We start from the raw sequence: 21,613 nt of genomic DNA on the forward strand, positions 1-21,613 counted from the left end.
CCTGGTTTGCGGTGCTTTTATTTCCGTTGGTGGGAAAAGCAGTCTCCTCAGAAGGGGTGGTGGGGGTCCCTTGCCATTGGGCCGGTCTGGATGGTTTTTACTGGGGGGTGGTCACACCAGGGGCTCTTGACAGCACGGTCCAGGCTGGTGTGGGGATGGGGGAGGGGCCGGGGTCCATCCTGAGTTGCTGTGACCTTCCCTTCTTGGCCCCATCGGTGTAGCCCCCACCCACAGAGTCCTAGGGCGGAGCGCTGGAATTCATTTCCCTCTGCGGTGGGGAGAGCTTTCTTCTAGCTGGGGTCTCCTGATGGCCCCCCAGGCCCTCCCAGGAGGCATCTTGCAGCTGGGCTCATCTCTCATATTCCTCCCCTCAGCTTCCCAGGGCAGTATGTCCTTTTGGGTGGAGGACCATGACCCAAAGGTCAGTTAAGGCTGGCAGGTCCCCAGAGGGGCCTGCTTCCATTCCCCCTTCCCCACAGCCCCGTAAGCGTCAGCATGGGACATGGCTACCAGTTCCTGGCCTAGCAGCTCGTCCTCACCTGGTCCTGAGGCGCGGGAGGTCGGCTGCGTGGGGAGCCTGTCCACCTGGCCAATGGGGGTGATGGCCGCGTGGCTGGGATTCCTCCTCAGCCCTGCCCTTCGCCACCACACACTGTCCAGGCAGCCCCTTCCTGTCCCGTCCTCCCACCTCGCCCTCTGCTGGGGTCTGCGGAGCCCAAGTCCTGCTGGAACACAGGCAGGGCAAGGGTTCTGCAGGTTCAGGCGGGAAGTGAAGTGAAAGTCAAGAGGGGCCAGGCCCGGCACCCACCGCATCCTGCCTCCAGGCCTCCTCGGGCCCCTCACATGGTGGGGCAGCCCCTCCTCCAGTGGAGCGGAACGGTGGGCCCCGCTGCCCCTCCACCCCTGCGTGTGACACGGACGTACTTAGAAGCTGGGTTCATCCTTTCAGTTTTGTTTCCTGGTTGGAAACCCCTGAGACTCCTCCCCGTCCCCCCGCCCCTGCCCACCTGTGCTTTCCCAGGCTGGAAGGGGCAGCCCCTCTCAGCAAGTGGGTGGTTAGGCTGTGACGTCTCCAGGCTGCCTGGGCCAGAGCCGGGGTCCACCCAGGTGTGGGCCATGCCCAGGTGCGGGAATGGTGGGGGGGTTGGCCTGGCTGGCTTAGGGAATATTGCTCCGGGGCCTTCTGTGGGTGTGGGGAAGGCCTGGGTGAGGAGGGCTGGGCTGCACCTCCCTGCCAAGCTGGTGAATTTGGCTTCTAGACCCGGGAAACTGAGCCGACCTTCTGACATTTCACAGCCAGGGTGGGGCCGAGAGCAACAGGAGCCCAGCTGGAGCCGGGGAGGGGCGGCCCTGCCTCTACCTCCTGCCTGGGGAGAAAGGGGCTGGGGCCCAGGGGTACCCACCTGGGGCTCCGCTGTCTGAGCAGCTCCTCTCTTCTGTCCAGCTCTGAGCATGGCATCATTACACGAAGACTCCCTGGGTCTCCGAAGAACAGGCCAGGAGGAAGCGCCCACCAGACCCAGCCAAGCCTGCCCCACTTTGCCCATGCCGGGGTCGGGGCAGAAGCCTTTTTCTGGGCTGTTTGTCGCCACATTTTCCTTTCCTGTGTGATTTTGTCTCCTCACACCCCAAAGCGGGCCTCTTGCCCCAGACATCCCTTTCCCATACTGGGGAGATGGGAACTGGGGGTGGGGGGAGCCCCGTTCTCAACTCTGAGCACTTCCTTTTCTCTAAGAGGGGAGCCTCTGAGGCAGAAAGGCTTTGGTGACTTCAGGGCTTTATAAACCTCAGGGTGGGGGGGGCCACTCTCATCTACTGGGGGACCCCTAGAATCTGGCTGGAGTCCAAGCTCAGGAGGTCAGGGGACTCCTTGGTCTCAGGAGCTTCCAGTGGGTTGGAGCAATGATGCGGGCTCGTCTCTAGCAATTGCTGCACCAGCCGGAGCCCAGTCCCACCTGCACTCCTCTGTCCCCTCACCTGCCAAGACCTTTAGTGAGTCCCTTGCCTGCAAGTGTCGGAGCTAGGGCAGAGGGAAGCAAATCACGACAAGTGACAAGCGCCGGGCTCGCACCACGTGTCCACCCGTCACCTGGATGTCTTTTTCTAGGCGGGGAATGGGGAAACTGCATCCTAGCCACAGCAGCCCCTGGTCTGAGCTTTCAGGCCCCGGCTGTCTCTGCAGCAGCCCACTCAAGGGAGAGCAGCAGAGGGCAGCAAACAGAAACCTGCCCAGCCAGCTGCAGGGGTTCGCCTCCAGCCATTGGCACTGCTGCCCTGGAATCCCACGCCAGGAGTCAGGAACCACCCTGAGCCAGCAGCAAGAGCACAGCAGGCAGCTGCCACCCTCACGCCTAGAGTGCTGGACACTGACAGCTCGGGCCCCAGCCCCCCAGGCTAGAAGGCAGGTCTAGGGCCAGAAGGCAGAGCACCCCGGGTCTAGCCGAGGCCGGGAGAGAGCTGGTTGGGTGAGTGCTGGCCCAGCTGGTCCCAGGGCCAGGAGTCTGCCTGTCCCCAGCGCAGTGTCCAGCCCTCCCGAAGCCCTGGCGCCCTTGGAGAACGGAAGCTGAGGACTCACTTTCAGGCTACAAACCAGACCTACTGTCCAAGAGAAGGTCTACTGAGTGGACGGGCCTGGGGGTGGTCTGGAGGCACGTGGAGGGGCTGCCTGGCCAGCAGCGGGTACTTCCCTTTCCCTCCATCTTCCTGAGCCAGGACTGCCAGAGAAGATTCGCCGCACCTACACTTCCTCCTGAACATTTATTTATACCTCCGCTCACTGAGCAGTGCTGGACCGTGGCCCCTGTGTGGGCTCCTCGAGCCCCTCCCCAGGAGGCATGTCCATGTGCCTCTCCAGCCCCCTGTTTGCCACCGCGGCAGAGCTGGGCGGGTGGGCTGTGTTCGGCTAGGAGAGACGGCCCTCGGAGGAAGGTCTGTCTTTCTGTTGACACGAAGAAACTGCAAGACAGAGGGGCTGAGGTTGCTCAACACATTCCCCAAACCCACCAGGGGTCGCCCCAGCCTGCCCAAAGCCCAGGGAGGTTGACAGCAGTTCTGTTCACCAGGCCGGGCTGACACAGGCTGGAAGGGAGCTGCTGGGGCCGGGGGGCACGGTGCAGGCCCATCTGAGCTCCTAAGCAGTCATGAAGCACCCTTCATGATCTTCGTGAATGAAAAATAAGCAAACATGTCCTTCTGCAGGGCCCAAGAGCTGCCTCTTTGGTACTGTTTCCTGTTAATACAGACACTAGACATCCACACCAATAGGCACAGGAATTTTCCTGAGACTACCAGCGTCTCTTTCCTGCTTCCAGAGCATTTTCAGTGCCCTTAGAGTAGACACTGGGAGAAGTGAGCTAAGTATTCCCAAGAAAACAGAGTTCTGGGAGCCAGGGTGACAGTTCTGTGCTCACTGTCCACCACTGACACCTGTCGTTCCCAGAACAGTCTCTGGGCCAGAGGGCTTGGCTTTGAACTCCAGCTCTGCCGCTTCCTGGCTGTGTGACCCAGAGCAAGGACCTTCACCTCTCTGTGCCTCAGTTTTCTCAGCTGTAAGTGGTGCTAACGATGCTCCCTACCTCTTAGTGCTGGTACGTGGATTAAAAGTGGTTCATCCGTGTAAAGCTCCTAAACTACCTGGCCTGTGGGGGGCCCTAGATGATGGCGAGGTGCCGTGACCACCATAGCCACTTATTCTGTTGTGATTTCCTCCTCCCTCAGCCACATGCCCTCACTGAGGGCTGGAGTGATGCTGGAGAGCATCTAGCTGAGGGGCAGGGGAGGGTGGAGGCTCTGGGCGGGGGGTCCCTGAACCTCCCACAGGCATTCACAAGGAATGTGGGTGCATACTGTTTTACAGGAGGAAGGTCGGCAGCTTTCATTAGATTCTCAGGGGGGCCCTAACTCCAAGCAGCACTAACCCAGCACCCCCTTGACGACAGATGAGGAAACTGAGGTCTGGAGAGGGGACAGCCCTTGTCAAGAGTGACCTTGCCCGGGGTCACTTGGCAGTGATCCAGCCTCCTGGTTGCAGGGCCTTGTGTGGCCCCGTACCTTGGGGGTCCATAGCTCCCTGACCTTCAGGCCCAACTTAGCTCCTGGGGGGATCAAGGACCCAAGGGATCTTCCAGGCCGGGCGGCAGAGAGAGGCTCCTCCATGACAGGGTCAGGGGCCTCTTGGGGACCCGGGCACGGCCTGTGCCCAGCAGCCACCACGCAGAGCCCAGGCACACGAGCTCCATGACAGCGCACGTGAGCAGGGCAAGGGCATGGGCCTGGAGCCAGAGATGTGGGTGGCGACCCTGTCCCTATTTCATCTTCTGTGGAATGGGACAGTAACAGCACCTACCCACCTCCCAGAAGGGGCATGAATCAGTCACTCAGCGTTTCTCTTTTCCACGCACAACATTCTCTTTTCCACACCTCCTTCGGCTCCCAGGCCCTCCCCTCTCCAGGGAGATAAAGGTGTGGGCCTACATGGCAGGAGAGGGGGCCGGCAGGGCCAGCAGGGAGGCCTGGCAGGATGCCCCACCCAGAGGGAAGTTACCTGAGATGTTGCCAGCTGACATCTGGGCGCTCTGTGGCCGGGAAGGCAGGTGGCCATTGCCGCCGAGGGATGGTGGCCTGTGCACGTGGGGCCTGGGCTGCTGGGACTTGCGCTTTGAGGTCCCTGAGCCTGATGGGGGCAGGAGGGAAGGGTCAGTGCTGAGGCAGTGGTGAGAGCTCTGTGGGAACCCCTGGGCGTGGGGAGAGGGCTGCAGGGCTGCCGGTCATGGCCAGCCTCAACTGAGTGGTGTCCTCGTCATTCTGAATTTGTGGCTATGCCCCAGAGAAGCAGTCTTCATTCACTCTCATGGCCACCCACCCAACCCACCCACCCACACAGAGTCCCTGAGGACCTGCACACGTCAGCCCTGTGCCAGGTGAGGGGTGAGTTCTGACCTGGGGTTTCCAGGGCAGGAGGGGAGGCATCTAGAAAGGCGCATACACAGCTAAATGCATGATGGAAAGTGACCAACAGCCGGTTTCGGGCATTGCCACAGGAGGCGGGCATTCGGGGGCTGAAGCAGTGGGGGTCAGCAGAGGGCATTGTGCTGAGTTTTGAAGGAAGAGGAGGCCCTGATGATGCCGTGGACAGAGGCCAAGACAGGAGAGCCCAGCAGTGCAGCCGGGATGGAGGCTGGCAAGAAAACACGGGGCCACCCCATCCCAGCTGACGGCTGAGGCTGGACAGCTGTCCTCCGCCTGTGAACATTTACCTGGTGGCTTCTCCAGAGACCTGAACATTTGGAGTGAGGGGAGGGGAGAAGGAAGACACCCCGGGTCCAGTGGCCTGTAAAAGTGCCAGGCCCCACAATGGATGCACGCCCTGTTGGACCCGAGTGGGGCGCCTGGGGGCCTCTGGACTCCACTCACTGTCTTTGCTGAGGATGCCTGGCAGCCTTGTGTCCATCCGTCCCTTGTAAATGTGGCCATCCAGGCCCAAGATGTCCACCTCATCACGCTGTAGAAGTGGACAGATACCATCACTATTGTAGCGGCCACAGCCCCCTGGCCCTGGCCCTGGCCCCTCCACACAGGCCTGAGACACAGAGCACTGTGGTCTCAGAACTCTCCTGGGGGGCTCTGGGAGCCCCTTGGGGACCCGGGCATGGCCTGTGCCCAGCAGCCACCATGCAGAGCCCAGGCGCACGAGCTCCATGACAGCGTATATGAGCAGGGCAAGGGCATGGACCTGGAGCCAGAGATGTGGGTGGTGACCCTGTCCCTATTTCATCTTCTGTAGAGTGGGACAGTAACAGCACCTACCCACCTCCCAGAAGGGGCATGAATCAGTCACTCAGGGTTTCTCTTTTCCACACCCAGCTTTCTCTTTTCCACACCTCCTTCGGCTTTCTCTTCCCACCTCTACTAGGGTGGAGCGAGAAGGTAGAGGGAGGTGAAATGGTATCTGGGCCATGGTGGGAGGCCTGGGAGGCCGGAATGCTGCTGGGCAGGCAGGCAGCCGGGATAAATCTTTCTTCCCAGAAAAGGGTAAGAACCTGAGGCTTTAACTGGGTCTGATTAAGGAATTGCCTCAAGGCAGAGGGCTGGCTGAGATGACTTCTGGTGGCTTTAGAGAATGACTGAGGAATCCGGAGCTGTGTCAGGGCCTCCCTCCCTGGTGGCTCCAGGCAGGGCCCTGACCTTCATGGCAATCTGGATCTCCTCGGTGGGATACAGGCCCCGGGGTAGGTGCTGCGGGCGGCTGCGGTGGTAGGGGTAGGTGAGGGTGTGGCTGCCCCCGCAGCGCCGGGGCACAGTTGAGTAGGTGTAATCGGCCATATCTGTCACCCTGTGATGAAGACAGGATGGAGTCATTGGGAGCAGACTGCCAGGGATGTGGTCTGGGACTCACCCACGATGGGGCTGACCAGAGGGAAGTGGGGCAGCTTGTCTTCAGGGGCTGCTGGGAGGCAGGGCAGCTGGGGCCCACGAACAGGCGAGTGGGGGCAGAGCAGCCGTGAGGCCAGGCCACCCCAGTGACTGTGCACATGGACAGGTGTGCACACACACCCACACACTCACACACATACACATGTACTCACACAGTCACACACACATACACATGTACTCACACACACCCACACACTCACACACATACACATGTACTCAGTCTCACACACATACACATGTACTCACACAGTCTCACACACACATACACACAGGTCCTCACACACACATGTACATACGAAGATACGTACTCGCGCACACTCATACACATACACCCACACACTCACACACATACACATGTACTCACACAGTCTCACACACACATACACACAGGTCCTCACACACACGTACATACGAAGATACGTACTCATGCGCATACTCATACACACGCACACACACACTCACACACATACATATGTACTCATACACACAGTCTCACACACACATACACACAGGTCCTCACACACACACGTACATACGAAGATACGTACTCACGTGCACACTCATACACATGCACACACACACACTCATACACACGTACCCATACATGCACACACATACACACCCACACTCACACACACGCACTCATACACACCCTTACACACACTCATACACTGACACACACCCATAGACACATGGCTTACACACATTACACACTGACACCCCTCACCCACACTTTCACACACACGCACTCCCTTTTCTTCCCCAGCAGTGGGGCAAGGCATTTGTCTGCACAGCCGAGCATGGGCAGAAGCCAAGCCTGGTCGCTGGGCGCCTGCTCCCCATGGCCTCGCCCGCCTCTCCTATACCGTTTGTAGCAGGGGGAGCCCAGGCACTGGGCGTGCAGCAGCTCGCGGATTATCTGGCTGCTGGCCTTGGTGGAGCCCCCGAAGTGGATCTGCACCTTCTCGATGTTCATCAGCATCTTGGAGTGCATGGAGCGCAGGCGCCCCACGCTCTGCTCCATCTGCGCCAGGTCACCCCGAGGGAAGGCACTGCCCAGCTTGAGGCTGCAGGGTGTGAGCAGAACAGAGGGAGGGTTGGCCCATGGAGGGGGCCTTGACCTTGTGTAAGCCAAATACTTCAGTTCCGGGTCCCTTTTGTGCAGGACCCAGCTAGTCCCATGGGCTCTTGGCTGAGGGTGGGGGTCGCTGGGCAGCTTGACCCCTCAGCAGTAGCCCTTTCCACAGCATCTGAGGGCCAGACTTGCCGGGAAGGCTTTCCTCAGATGGGAAAGTGCAGGCCAGCCAAATGGACGAAAGCCCTGCTGCCTGCAGGTGGAGGAGCTGAGGGCAGCCCCGGGCCTTCCCATCTCAGCGCCCCTGGCCCCGCATACCTGGAACCCATGGGGCTTCAAAGAGCAGCCTGAAGTCCTCTGAACTATGGACTCCCATCCTCAGGAGAAGGGGAGCAGCGGAGAGGCGGGCAGGAGCCGGAGGGAGCATGAGGTGCCTGCCGCCAGCCTCCTTCGTTGGCTGAGCCCACCCTCCGGCTGCGCTATGCCGGACCCTCCCCCGACCGCTCTAATCCCGGGGTTGCTGAGACAGCCAAAGGCTGGGGAAGAGGTCAAGAAGTAGAGGAGCTCTCAGAGGCAGCTGGTGACCTTGACAAAGTCCCACCGTAACTCCCAAAGGCAGGTGTGACTAGGTCTGCCTCCTACGCTCATGCCCTGGGAACTGCCAGGGAGCTAGTTCAGAAATTGGCCTGCGGCCCCCACTGTCCCACTGCAAGGAGGAGGCTCTCCACACTATACCACAGCGCTGCCTTCTGTCATATTCCGCCAGGCCCCCTGGAGTCACCCCTGTCCTCTGCCTTCCCCATCCAGAGCCCTGGCCCCAGACCCTGCTGTCCCATACTTGCGGCTATGCTGCCGGACCTGCTCCAGTTCAAACACCGTGTAGGGGCGGATGGAATGGTGGCCAGGTAGGCGTGGACCCGCGGGGGTCACGGGGATGGCGCTGAGCAGGGACAGAGGGAGAAGGGACAGGTCAGAGTGGGACAAGTCCCGTCCCCCAAATCCACCTGCCTAAAGAACCTTCCCACCGCCCCCGGCCTGCGAGGGAGCAAGGGCTGGAAGTAGACGCATGAAAGAAAGGGAGAGGACAGGTGGACACAGGTGGAGAAGGGAGGAGACACAGCCCTGCCGTGCGAGGCCATGTACCAGTGGTGTGGGCACTCACTGTCCGGTCACAGGTGTCTCCAAGGGCCGGTCACATGAAAGGCAGTGGAAATGTGCCAGGAGCTGCCTGTTAGGAATGGGACGGACACACAGGGTAAGTGCTCTGCCCAGAAGTCCCAGAAGGGCTTGCGACCCTGCAGGCCAGGCGGGCTGGAAGCTCAGCCCACCAGGGTGCAGATCTTGTCCCTGCTCCTGAGAATCCATCTGCTCCCACCTCCAGGCTCACATCCCAGACCTCCCTGCCCTCACCCAAAGCCAGCAGGCTTCCCTTGGGCCCCTGAGGGTGCCCTGTGCAAGTCTCGGGGGCCCCCTGGCGACCACGAATGGGAATCCTGAAATTCAAGCCTACCATGGGCCAGGTCCTATGGGCCAGGCCCCCAGGAGCTGTCTCAGCTCTGGGTACTGAGGACCTCTCCCTGTCCCAAAGGCCCAGCTTAGCTCAGCCAAACACAGAGAGCCTTAAGCCTCCCCTCCTCCCTTTCTCTGCTGTAATACGAAGGGGCCTGAGCTAGAAGAGCGTTTCAGGCTCTTAAACTTCTGTCCCTCCAACCATGGGACAGTCCTGGGCAGGACCCGCTGTGCACTGGCAGGAGCTGTTTGTCTGGGGACCCCCAGCCCCCCTGCCCTCACCCTCCGAAGAGCGTGCCAGCCTCCTCCCCTGCCTCCCAGGTGTCACCTCCGCATGGCAGCCGCCTCGTCTGCCTGGTAGAGTGGGGGGCGCTCCCTGAGCTGCTGTCGCAGCGATTTCCACCGATCCTCCAGCAACTGCTTCACTGGGTCCAGCTCCAGGCGGTCCAGCTGTGGCAGGGAAAGGGGGCCCAGGGGACCTCTAAGGAAGCAGGTAGGGGGCTGACCCAGGAGAAGGTGGTGCTGTCCCAATCCTGGAGGCAGGGCCGTGGGATGGAGAGCCCCGCCATGCCCCTGTCTTACCTTGTTGTCCATCTCTGTGAGCAGCTTGTCCAGCATCTTCTGCCAGTCCTGCTCCTGCCCGCTCATCTTGGCCACCAGCTCCTGCATCATGTGGTTCAGCTGCTCCGTGGTGGCATCAAACTGGACACGGCTCACTTTGGTGGCCAGAGCACTCTTGTCGGCTTTCTGCCCAGAGACAGACAGAGGTCCCGCATCTGGGAGATGGCCATGGAGGGGCCCCATTCCCTGGGGTGTCAACCCCTATCACCAGGCAGGTTTCTGAGAGCCCACACTCCTCTTGCCAGCTCCCCTCCACTCAGTCTCTCAAAGAACAGCTGGCGAGACCGCCCTGGGACACAGCGTGGCTCGTGGGGCCTGGCACCCACCACGTCAATCTCCATCTCCAGGTGCTCCCTGTTGGCCTTTTCCTTTTCGAGCTTCTCCAGACCCTGGTACAGCATCTGGGGAGGCCAAGTGAACAGAGGAAAAAAGAGCCAGCAGCTACGGGGCTGGGGCACCACACTGAGCCCCGGCGCCGTCCCAGCCACCCTGCGGCCGCTCACAGCAATGTCCTTCTGTTTCTGCCGGTGGTCCTCGATGAGGTTGCTGGTGGTGATGTTAAGCTTCTCGCAGTCGCCCTGTACCTGCAGGATGGCACTCTGCACGCGGCCCAGCAGCTCCTCGTCCTGCGGCAGGAGGGATGGGAAGGCTCTCGGAGGCTGCTGGCGCGATCCCACCCCCTGCTGCCTTAGTATTGCTGCCCCCAGGTAAGTTGGCCCTTAAAACATCTCCAAGGCTGGGAGCGGTGGCTCGTGCCTGTAATCCTGGCACTTTGGGAAGCTGGGGCGAGGCAAGAGGATCACTTGAGCCCAGGAGTTCGAGAACAGCCTGGGCAACATAAGGAGACCCTGTCTCAAAAACAACAATGGAAAACAATTTCCCACTAACAGTGCAGAAGGCCCCTCTGCCTGTGTCCACCCCTACAGGACACAAGCGTCCGTCACCTACATCCCCACGGACTAGCCCCGGGACCCTGGCTTGCCAGTGGGGGGTGAGTAAAGGTGACAGAGGCTCAGGAGTGATGTGCTGTCCCGGGGCGCTTGAGAGCTGGGCTGTAGGCTTTATTCTCCCCTCTGCTCCTGGCCCAAATCTGAGTTCCTCAGCCCAAGAGGCAGGACCCAGGACTTCTGGCTGTGCCCACCCCCACCAGCGAGCCTGCCCTTTGGAGGGAAATTGAGAAGGGGTCAGAAGACCCGTGTGCCAGGGAGCCAACATCTCCTACAGTTGGGCCTGTGTTTCCAGGGCACGCGAAGGGCACTGATCTGTCCTCAGCCAGCATGTGCTGTCCCACCCCATCAAGCCAGCTCTTCCCCATGGTCTCCTGTGCCCAAAGCTAGTTCTGCTGCTACCCTTGCTGTGGACCTGCAGAAAGACCAGGGACTCTTGTGGGATCTGGCTAAAGGGCTCCACCATGGAGAGCTGACCTTGAGGCCCAAACACCCGCCCCACTTCCGTGGGTCTGCAGCAGGGTGACCCTCCCTTGTGGGGCCATGTCCAGTTGCAATAGAGAGGCGAGCAGAGCCCCACCTGTCTCTGAAGCTTGGCCTTCTTGGAGGGTCGGGAGACAACCAGGCTGTTGACCATGTTTTGGAGTTGCTCATAGCGCTGCACCAGCATGCTGACCTGGTGGCCCACATCCAGGCTGCAGGCTGGACAGGTAGCCGCAGGGTCGATCTGGCCAGGAGCCAAGGTGTGGGCCTTGTGCGGGGCCATGCTCATGGACAGGAGCGTGGAGGAGGAGGTCAGCATGCTCTCAATGATCATCCTGAGCTTGTCCAACTGCATGCAGGAGAGATGGCAGCAGCAGGGCAGTGAGGCCAGTCATGGCCACGCTCTGCCCATGCTGGCACTGCTCCTAGCCTGTGTGCCTTTCCCTGTTGCGCCCTGGGCAGTCGCTGCATCCTCAGTGCCTCCCAGAGCATGTGCCATCATGGGCATCTGTCCAGTAAACGGTGAGTAGAGAGAGTTCTCCGGGAGCACAGCGTCAACGCTGAGCCAAGCCCTTGCCAGAGGAGCTTTCTCCAGCCAGCCCACCGGCTTGGCTTAGCATGAGAACATCCTTCTTTAGCTAAATCGTAAAGTGCTGCTGCCAGTTAGCTGGGCCATAAACATACAGAGGACCCTAACGACACACAGGCCCCGCCCCGGGCTCTGGGGCTGTGAGGGGTGGGCTTGCACATGCTCCTGCTCACATGCCAGGGAGAACGGACATGCTCTGTCCACCTAGCATGTAAATAACTCACGATACAGGAACGTGGCAGGTGCTGACACTACTCCTAGGCCTCTCCTAGGCTGGGCGGTGCTCTTGCCCTGGAAGGGGTTTGCACCGGTGTTCTCCTCTGCACCCCGTGGGTCCCATTCGTCACCCCAAATGAGGGTTCCCAGGTAGACAGCTGATCCAAGGGCAGCCGGTCCCTCAACTGGCCAAAGACCTCCGACATGTTGCTGGGCTCAAAAAGAGAGGCTGGGCCAACCTAGGCTCCTCTCTTAGGAGTGGGTAATGGAGCAGAAAGGACCGTGCAGGGCTGGGGCAGCCACTGCGGAGCACGAAGGAGAGCAAGGTGGATTGAGAGTGGAATGGGAGAGAGACGTGGGGGCTCAGAGGATGGGTAAGGAGAGGGACACGGGTACCCACAAAAGCAGATGCAGAGGGACAGGCGGACATGCCCTTCCCCCATGGCCTGGAGGTTGCCTTTTCCTCCACTCCCTACAGCTGCACATCCCCAGGGCAGCACCCTCTTGTGTGGACTCACAGCGATGCTGCCACTTACAACCAGAAGAGCCTGCCCGGAGGCGGGTACCTCTGAGGGCCCCGGATGCAGAGGGACCGGCCAGTTCTCTCTGGAAAAGTGGAAGAGGCCTCCCAGAAACATGGGCATTTCAGTGGAGTCTTAAGACTAAGCCACAGCTATCTGAGTAAAGAACAGCAGGAAAGATAAGAGTGCGTTCAGAGAAAGGCAGGAGGCCAAGGTGGCTAAAGATGCAGCATGTAGAACCAGGGGCCTCCAAAAAAAGCCTGCAAAAGGAGGCCAGGCCAGCCCAACAGGAAGTGGATTCTCTCCTGAGTGTGGTTCTGGGACAGCCAGACATGAGCTTGGACTGACAGGTGACTCTTAAACACTCCCAGCTGCTCTTCAGGCAGGACACCTGGCCTGGGGTCATGACATGGTGCACACCACAGTTCCAGCAACTTGGGAGCCTGGAATGTGGCTCAAAGCACAAAGCGGACAGGCATGTGGCTCACGCCTGTAATCCGAGCACTTTGGGAGGCTAAGGTGGGTGGATCACCTGAGGTCAGGAGTTCGAGACCAGCCTGGCCAACATGGTGAAACCTATCTCTACTAAAAATACAAAAATTATCCAGGTGTGCTGGCAGCAGCTGTAACCTCAGCTGCTTGGGAGGCTGAGGCAGGAGAATCACTTGAACCCGGGAGACAGAGGTTGCAGTGAGCCGAAATCATGCCATTGGACTCCAGCCCGGGCAACAAGAGCGAAACTCTGTCTCAAAAAAAACAAAAACAAAAACAAAGTGGGGTGCAGTGGCTCATGCCTATAATCTAAGCACTTTGGGAGGCAGAGGGCGGGTGGCTCACCCGAGGTCAGGAGTTCAAGACCGGCCTGACTAATGTGGTGAAACCCCATCTCTACTAAAAATACAAAGAAAATTAGCCAGGCGTGGTGGTATGCACCTGTAGTCCCAGCTACCCAGGAGTCTGAGACAGGAGAATCACTTGAACCCAGGAGGTGGAGGTGCAGTGAGCTGAGATGGTGCCACTGCACTCTAGTCTGGGCAACAGAGCAAAACTCTGTCTCAAGAAAAAAAAAAAATGCACAAAGAGGTTCCTGACATGAACCCCCTTGGCCCAGTGGCTTTTCCTAGGTGGTCCTTCTGTGGGCGCTCAGAGGGCTGCTCCTGGTTCAGACACTCCTTAGTGAGAAAATGACCAAGAATTGCATTGCAAGGCTTAAAGGCAGACGCTTTCAAGAAAATGAAAAGATGACCCACAGAATGGGAGAAAATATTTGCAAGTCATCTATCAAATAAGAGCCTAGCATCCAGAACATGTAAAGAACTCTTTCAACCCAACAATAAAATGACAAACAATTCACCTGAAAAAATGGATGAAGGGTTTGAATAGATACGTATATTTTATCTCTAAAGAAAGTATACAAATGGCCAAAAAGCACACGAAAAGATGCTTAGCATCTTTAGTCACTAGGGAAATGCAAATCAAAACTCTAATGAGATCCCACCTCACACCCACTAGGGTGGCTATAATTTTTTTTTTTTTTTGAGACAGGGTCTTGCTGTCACCCAGGCTGGCATCCAGTGGCACGATCATGGCTCACCACAACCTCCGCCTCCCAGGTTCAAGTGATTCTCCTGCCTCAGCCTCCCAAGAAGCTGGGATTACAGGTGTGCACAACCACACCCAGCTATTTTCTGTTTTTGTTTTTTTGAGATGGAGTCTCACCTCACCCTGTCGTCCAGGCTGGAGTGCAGTGGTGCGATCTCTGCTCACTGCAACCTCCGCCGCCCGGATTCAAGCGATTCTCCTGCTTCAGCCTCCAGAGTAGCAGGCACGCGCCACCATGCCCGGCTAATTTTTGTATTTTTTTAGTAGAGACGGGGTTTCACCATGTTGGTCAGGCTGGTCCCGAACTCCTGACCTCATGATCCGCCCGTCTCGGCCTCCCAAAGTGCTGGAATTACAGGCATGAGCCACCACGCCTCGCCTATTTTCTGTATTTTTAGTAGAGATGGGGTTTCACAATGTTGGCCAGGCTGGTCTCCAACTCCTGACCTCAAGTGATCTACCTGCCTTGTCCTCCCAAAGTGCTGGGATTACAGATGTGAGTCACCGCACCTGGCCCCACACAAAAACTTATACATGAGGCCAGGCCAGCACTTTGGGAGACTGAGGCGGGTGGATCACTTGAGGTCAGGAGTTCGAGACCAGCCTGGCCAGCATGGTGAAACCCCATTTCTCCTAAAAATACAAAATTACCTGGGCATGGTGGCGGACACCTGTAATCCCAGCAACTTGGGAGGCTAAGGCAAAAGAATCACTTGAACCTGGGAGGTGGAGGTTGCAGTGAGCCCAGATCACGCCGTTGCCCTCCAGCCTGGATAACAAGAGCAAAACTCCATCTCCAAAAACAAAACAAAACAACAACAACAACAAAACAACTTATTATGGCCGGGTGCGGTGGCTCACGCCTATAATCCCAGCACTTTGGGAGGCCAAGGTGGGCAGATCACAAGGTCAGGAGATCAAGACCATCCTGGCTAATGCGGTGAAACCCCGACTCTACTAAAAATATTTTAAAAAATTAGCCAGGCATGGTGGTGGGCACCTGTAGTCCCAGCTACTGGGGAGGCTGAGGCAGGAGAATGGTGTGAACCCAGGAGGCGGGGCTTGCAGTAAGCCAAGATGGAGTCACTGCATTCCAGTCTGAGTGACACAGTGAGACTCCGTCTCAAAAAAAAAAAAAAAACAACTTATACATGAATGTGCATAGCAGCATTATTCATAATAGCCAAAGGATGAAAACAACCCAGATGTCTTTCAATTGATGACTAGATAAACAAATTGTGGCATAGACACAGAATGGAATGCTATGAAGCCATAAAAAAGAATGGAGTGCCGGGCGCGGTGGCTCAAGCCTGTAATCCCAGCACTTTGGGAGGCCGAGACGGGCGGATCACGAGGTCAGGAGATGGAGACCATCCTGGCTAACCTGGTGAAACCCCGTCTCTACTAAAAAATACAAAAAAATTAGCCGGGCGAGGTGGCGGGCGCCTGTAGTCCCAGCTACTCGGGAGGCTGAGGCAGGAGAATGGCGTAAACCCGGGAGGCGGAGCTTGCACAAGTGAGCTGAGATCCGGCCACTGCACTCCAGCCTGGGCGACAGAGCGAAACTCCGTCTCAAAAAAAAAAAAAAAAAAAAGAATGGAGCATTGACACATGCTACAACATGGATGAGCCTTGAAAACATCATGCTAAGTGCAAGAAGCCAGATACAAAAGTCATATGTTGTATGATTCCAATTATATGAAATGTCCAGAGTAGACAAATCCACAGTGGCAGAAAGCAGATTCGTGGTTGTCAGGGGCTGAGGGATAGAAGGGCATGGGGAGAGATTGCTAAGAGTCACAGGGTTTCTTTCTGAGGTGATTAAATGTTTTGGAATTAGATTGTGGTGATAGCTGCACAACTTTGTGAATGTACTAAAAACTACCTTATTCAATTTAAAAGGGTGAATGTATTGATATATGAATTATATCATAAAGAAGATAGGCAAAGATCGTGACCAGCTTGGCCAACATGGTGAAACCCCGTCTCTACCAAAAATACAAAAATTAGCTGAGCGTGGTAGCACATGCCTGTAGTCCTGGCTACTCAGGACGCTTAGGCAGGAGAATCGCTTGAACCTGGGAGGCAGAGGTTGCAGTGAGCCAAGATTGTGACACTGCAGTCCAGCCTGGATGACAAGAGTGAAATTCCATCTCAAAAAAAAAAAAAAGTTAGGGAAAGATCGAATGGGAGGTAGACAGGTGTTGTAAGGGTTCCTTTCCCTTGCCACTTGCCCCTGTGGACTCAGAGCTGGCTTTGGATAAGAAGGGATCTGGATCCTGGACACATTCGCCACCGACCCCCCACCCCCTGCCCCCCCCCACACGCACACACACGCACACACGCACGCACGCACGCGCGCACACACGCACGCACACGCACACACACGCACACACGCATGCACGCGCACACACACGCACACACACACGCACACACACACGCGCACACAGGGGACGGGAGGGACCTGGTTTTTGACGAGAGGTGGGAGGGCAGGGACAAGCCAGCTCTGAGAAGGGCCCTTGGTACCTGGAGCTGAAGAGTGGGAAATCCTCACCTGGTCCTGCAGGTAAAGGGAGGCTTCAGAGACAGAATTCTCCATGGCGGCCTTGCCCCTGTCTTGGCTCTCCCTCAACTCGGCCAGCTCCTTCTCAATGTCAGCCACGGTGACTCTGTGGTGCACGACAAGAGACTACCAGACTCCACAGTCAGGCCAGAGACCCGAGCCCACCCATGCAGAGCCTGGGCCATCAGGGATGCAGGGGGATGCAGACACAGCTGGAGGTCTCTCACCCTCCACCCCCCTCCACTGGATTTTGTCTAGGGAGTCCTGGGCTCTGCCTGTGTCCTGGGAGGCTTCCGGGCGGTGGGACTGGGCACTGCAAAGAGAGAGCTCAGAGGGGTCATCAGAAGTGGTCTCCTTCAGCCTCCGACTGGGGACAGAGTCTAAGAAGCTTATTTTTGCTTTTCCAAGACCTGGTCCTGAGTTGTTTTGGGAACCTGGGGAGCTTCTACCAGTTCCTTGAACTAGACATGGACAATCTGAAGAGCAGACACAATCCAGGCCAAAGACAGTGGTCCATTCAGGGGCAGGAGGGAGCCACTGGCCACCATCATCTCCTTGACTGAGATTCACGATTCCAGGGGACCAGCTGCTCTTAGCTGGGGTATTTTACCTGAGGACACCCAGCTGTAATCTCAGCTCTCCAGCTTTCAGTTCCTTCCCTTCTTCTTGATTCCCTTCCCCCTCCAGGATCCTTTGCAGCCTTTCCACCTACAAACCCAATGAATGAGGAGGGTCAGGCAGGCCTGAGCTCCCGCTTCCCAAGTGTGCCCTTGCAGCTTATGCCAGCCCTCCCCATTCCCTCTACTAACCTAACCCTCTCCGACAAAAGCCAGGAGCCCTTGTGGACATCCATCCGCCCATTCATCCATCCCATGGATGTAGAAAGCTGGCATTAAGAGGATGACTGGGCCAGGCACGATGGCTCACGCCTGTAATCCCAGCACTTTGAGAGGCTGAGGTGGGCAGATCACCTGAGGTCAGGAGTTCGAGACCAGCCTTGCCAACAAGGGGAACCCTGTCTCTACTAAAAAGTACAAAAATTAGCCGGGTGTGGTAGCTGGCGCTTGTAATACCAGCTACTCAGGAGGCTGAGACATGAGAATCATTTGAATCCAGGAGGCAGAGGTTGCAGTGAGGTGAGATCGCGCCACTGCACTCCAGCCTGGGCAACAGAGCAAGAATCAGTCTTACAAAAACAAACAAACAAACAATGGCGGGGCGCAGTGGCTCACGCCTGTAATCCCAGCACTTTGGGAGGCCGAGGCGGGCAGATCATGAGGTCAGGAGATCGAGACCATCCTGGCTAACACGGTGAAACCCCGTCTCTACTAAAAATACAAAAAATTAGCCGGGTGTGGTGGCGGGCACCTGTAGTCCCAGCTGCTCGGGAGGCTGAGGCAGGAGAATGGCGTAAACCCGGGAGGCGGAGCTTGCGGTGAGCTGAGATCGCACCACCGCACTGCAGTCTGGGCGACAAAGCGAGGAAAAAAAAATGACTGGGCCGGGCGTGGTGGGTCACACCTGTAATCCCAGCACTTTGGGAGGCTGAGGTGGGAGGATCACCTGAGGTCAGGAGTTCCAGACAAGCCTGACCAACATGGTGAAACCTGTCTCTACTAAAAATACAAAAATTAGCTGGGCATGAACACACATGCCTGTAATCCCAGCTACTTGGGAGGCTGAGGCACGAGAATAGCTTGAACCCAGAGGGCAGAGGTTGCAGTGAGCCAAGATCACATCACTGCACTCTAGCCTGGGCAACAGGGCGAGACTCCATCTCAATTAAAAAAAAAAAAAAAAGGAGAATGTCTGAAGGGATCTGGCAGTCCCTTGCAATGACCTCTGGCCCCAGAAAATCTCACAAACTGGACTCCAAGGCTGCCACAGATAATGAAAAGAGCAAAGTCATCATTATTTGGCTCAGCTGAATCATAACAGCTTCGAGCATCAGTTTAAAAAAATTTTTTTTTAGAGACAGGGTCTTGCCCTCTCAGCCTAGAGTGCTGTGGTGTGGTCATAGCTCACTGCAGCCTCAAATTCAGGCTCAAGCGATCCTCCTGCCTCAGCCTCCCAAGTAGCTGAGACTACAGGCATGTACCACCATGTCTGGCTAATTTTTAAATTTTTGGTAGAGATAAGACCTTGCTATGTTGCCCAGGCTGGTCTCGAGCTCCTGGGCTCAAGTGATCCTCCTGCCTTGGCCTCCCAAAGTGCTGGGATCATAGGCATGAGCCACCACGCCCAGCCTGAGCATCAGGTTTTAGATCCAGGAAATGAACACGATGATACCCAAGGTGCATTTCCTATCTGATAGGATTGCAAAGATCCAATTAGATAATAATGTAAGAGAAAAGACTATTTAATCCATAAAATACAAATGGAAAGTGCTGTTATTGTCATTAAAAGACAAAGTGGGGGCTGGGCGCGGCGGCTCACGCCTGTAATCCCAGCACTTTGGGAGGCCAAGGTGGGCCGATCGTCTGAGGTCAGGAGTTCAAGACCAGCCTGACCAACATGGAGAAACCCCATCTCTACTAATAATACAAATAATAATACAAAATTAGCTGGGCATGGTGGCACATGCCTGTAATCCCAGCTACTCGAGAGGCTGAGGCATGAGAATCGCTTGAACCCGGGAGGTGGAGGTTGCGGTGCGCCAAGGTGGTGCCACTGCACTCCAACCAGGGCGACGAGTGAAACTCCGTCTCAAAAAAAAAAAAAAAAAGACAAAATGGGTTGACTCGTCCTTACTTTTGCTTTTTCCTGTCGAACTTCTTTGGCTAGTGTCTTTACAGTCTTCAGCTGCTCCTGCAGTTCAGAAGGTATGGTCCTTTTGACTATGGAAAGCAGAGGCCTTATGATCAGAGGGGTTAGATCTCTGGTGGGCTCCCAATCTCCATTTCCAGCCCCTGCAACACTGAAGCTACCCTAGAGGACAGCAGGACCTATCACTGTATCCTGTGTCTCCTGGTGACTGGGAAAGGCAGGTGGGAAGAAGGGAGAGAGAGCTGTCCTTAGCCCATGAAACATCCACCTAATGCCTGACATCCTAAAGGGCTCTGGGACAACTGACTCACGAATTCCACCCACTGCAAGCAATCTTAATTACTCTCTGGGCTTGGAGTTGGGAACAGGCAAATGTTCAGTTTTGTTTTGTTTGAGACAGGGTCTTGCTCTGTCACCCAGGCTGGAGTGCGGTGATGCGATCACAGCTCACTGCAACCTCTGCCTCCCTGGCTCAAACAATCTTCCCACCTCAGCTTCCCGAGTAGCTGGGACTACAGGTGTGTGCCACCATGCCTGGCTAATTTTTTTTTTTTTTTTTTTTTTTTTTGTAGAGATGGGATTTTGCCATGTTGCCCAGGCTGGTCTCGAACTCTTGGCCTCAAGCTATCCACTCGGCTCTGCTTCCCAAGGTGCTGGGATTACAGGTGTGAGCCATTGCTCCCAGTCAAAATGTTAAGTTTAATTCTTCAACATTCTCTCCCGCCCACCTCCGAACGCTACTGCTTTCTATAACCAGACACTTTCCCTAGCTGCTGTGCAGAGAGCCTGACAAAGCCACAAGAACCCGTTCCACTCCTCCTGGGGCTTAGTTCTCTCCTTTGCCCACCCATTTTTTTGGACTCTGGAGGCTGTGGGACATGCTCTGAATGACATGCTGTTTTCAGAGACTCAGGGAGACGTGTAGCAGCCAGGAGTTGAGACCAGGGAAAGAAAAGGACGAACCCAGCTGAAAACAGAGACAGTGGTTTCTCCTCTCCAGGCAAGCAGCACCCACCCATCTGTGTCAGCAGGAACTGGATCTTCTCCACGTCGGTTTGGCCAGCCTGCTCCTCATCCAGATCCTTCACACTCTCCTTTAGCCCCACATAGAGGCCACTGAGCTCTCCCAGCAGACGAAATGTCTCCACTGCCGTGGGGAAACTAGAACTCATTTTATGCAGTGAATCGCGTCGCTCACTCAGGACTTCACTCGAGACTTCGCTCCTTTCTGATGAGACTCGGTGGAGGGAGTCTGGACTCTGGAAAAGGGTGACATCTTGGCCTGGGGCCTTCTGGACAGGAATTCCAGGTTGGTCCGAGGCTCGTGTTCTGCTTGGATCCAAACCTTCCTGGCCATGCTGATCAGCAATGAGGTAACCTGGGCCACCATAACCAGGACACACTGTATCAGAACTGAGAGAGAGAGAGGAAGCACAGCCATGCTGGGCTGCATCTGGATGTACCTGCTCATGCTTACCTGGGTCAGGTGATGCCAAATGCTGTTGATCTGGGTGTGTAGATCCCAAACCTGTACTCAATGGTATTGGGCCGTGATGGTCTGTGCCAGGATGCATCAAACCTTGCTGATAAGTTTCTGGTGGTACCAAATTCCTTTGGTCTATACCAGGTGATGCCAAACCTTGACTGGCTAGAAGTGGTGACATCTGGCCATGTTGTTCTCTGCCAGGAGGTACCATACCATGTTGATATGGACGTGCTGATATAAAACCTGTAGAATCTGCCTGGAATGTTGAAGAGCCACGAAGCTTTGTGCCTGGTGCTGTCAAGCCTGGCTGATATGCACCAGATTGTCTCAAACCATATCGCTCCATTCCAGGCTGCACCAAACCATGTGGATATGTCCCAGATTGAGACAAATCATGCAAATATACACCAGGTTGGACCAAACCAAGAGGATAGGCACCAGGTTGTACCAAGCCACGTGGATCTGCCTGAGGTTGCACCAAACCTTGCTGATCTATTCCAGGCTGCACCATACCAAGTTGACCTGCGCCAGGCTGGACCAAACCAGGCTGACCTGCACCAGGTTGGACCAAGCCACGCTGATCCATTCCAGGTTGGACCAAACCACACTGATCCACTCCAGGTGGGACCAAAGCACGCTGAACTGCACCAGGTTGCACCAAACTACGCTGAACTGCACCAGGTTGCATCAAACTATATTGAACTGCACCAGGTTGGACCAAACCACGCTGAACTTCACCAGGTTGTACCAAACCACGCTGATCCACTCCAGGTTGGACCAAGCCACGCTGATCCGCACCAGGT

The 21,613-nt window shown here is 56.5% G+C and overlaps 1 protein-coding gene across 1 annotated transcript; it reads right to left on the minus strand.

The window, feature by feature from the left end:
- Nucleotides 1–5: 5 nt before the first annotated feature.
- QRICH2 (glutamine rich 2) lies at nt 6–21,579 on the minus strand. The gene is made up of 19 exons (XM_026456775.2): nt 20,802–21,579; nt 20,340–20,702; nt 19,310–19,395; nt 17,169–17,266; nt 16,550–16,664; nt 11,165–11,416; nt 10,141–10,263; nt 9,964–10,038; nt 9,599–9,763; nt 9,345–9,466; nt 8,670–8,735; nt 8,346–8,447; nt 7,299–7,499; nt 6,184–6,331; nt 5,413–5,500; nt 4,544–4,672; nt 1,404–2,955; nt 540–750; nt 6–393 (listed from the first exon to the last, which is right to left on the minus strand). The coding sequence occupies exons 1-17, from the start codon at nt 21,496–21,498 to the stop codon at nt 2,903–2,905; spliced, it is 2,883 nt and encodes a 960-aa protein (XP_026312560.1). The 5' UTR covers nt 21,499–21,579; the 3' UTR covers nt 6–393; nt 540–750; nt 1,404–2,902.
- Between the last annotated feature and the right edge of the window lie 34 nt (nt 21,580–21,613).

Source organism: Piliocolobus tephrosceles, chromosome 16 (genome assembly GCF_002776525.5).
Source record: "Piliocolobus tephrosceles isolate RC106 chromosome 16, ASM277652v3, whole genome shotgun sequence".
In the NCBI taxonomy this organism is placed as follows: domain Eukaryota; kingdom Metazoa; phylum Chordata; class Mammalia; order Primates; family Cercopithecidae; genus Piliocolobus; species Piliocolobus tephrosceles.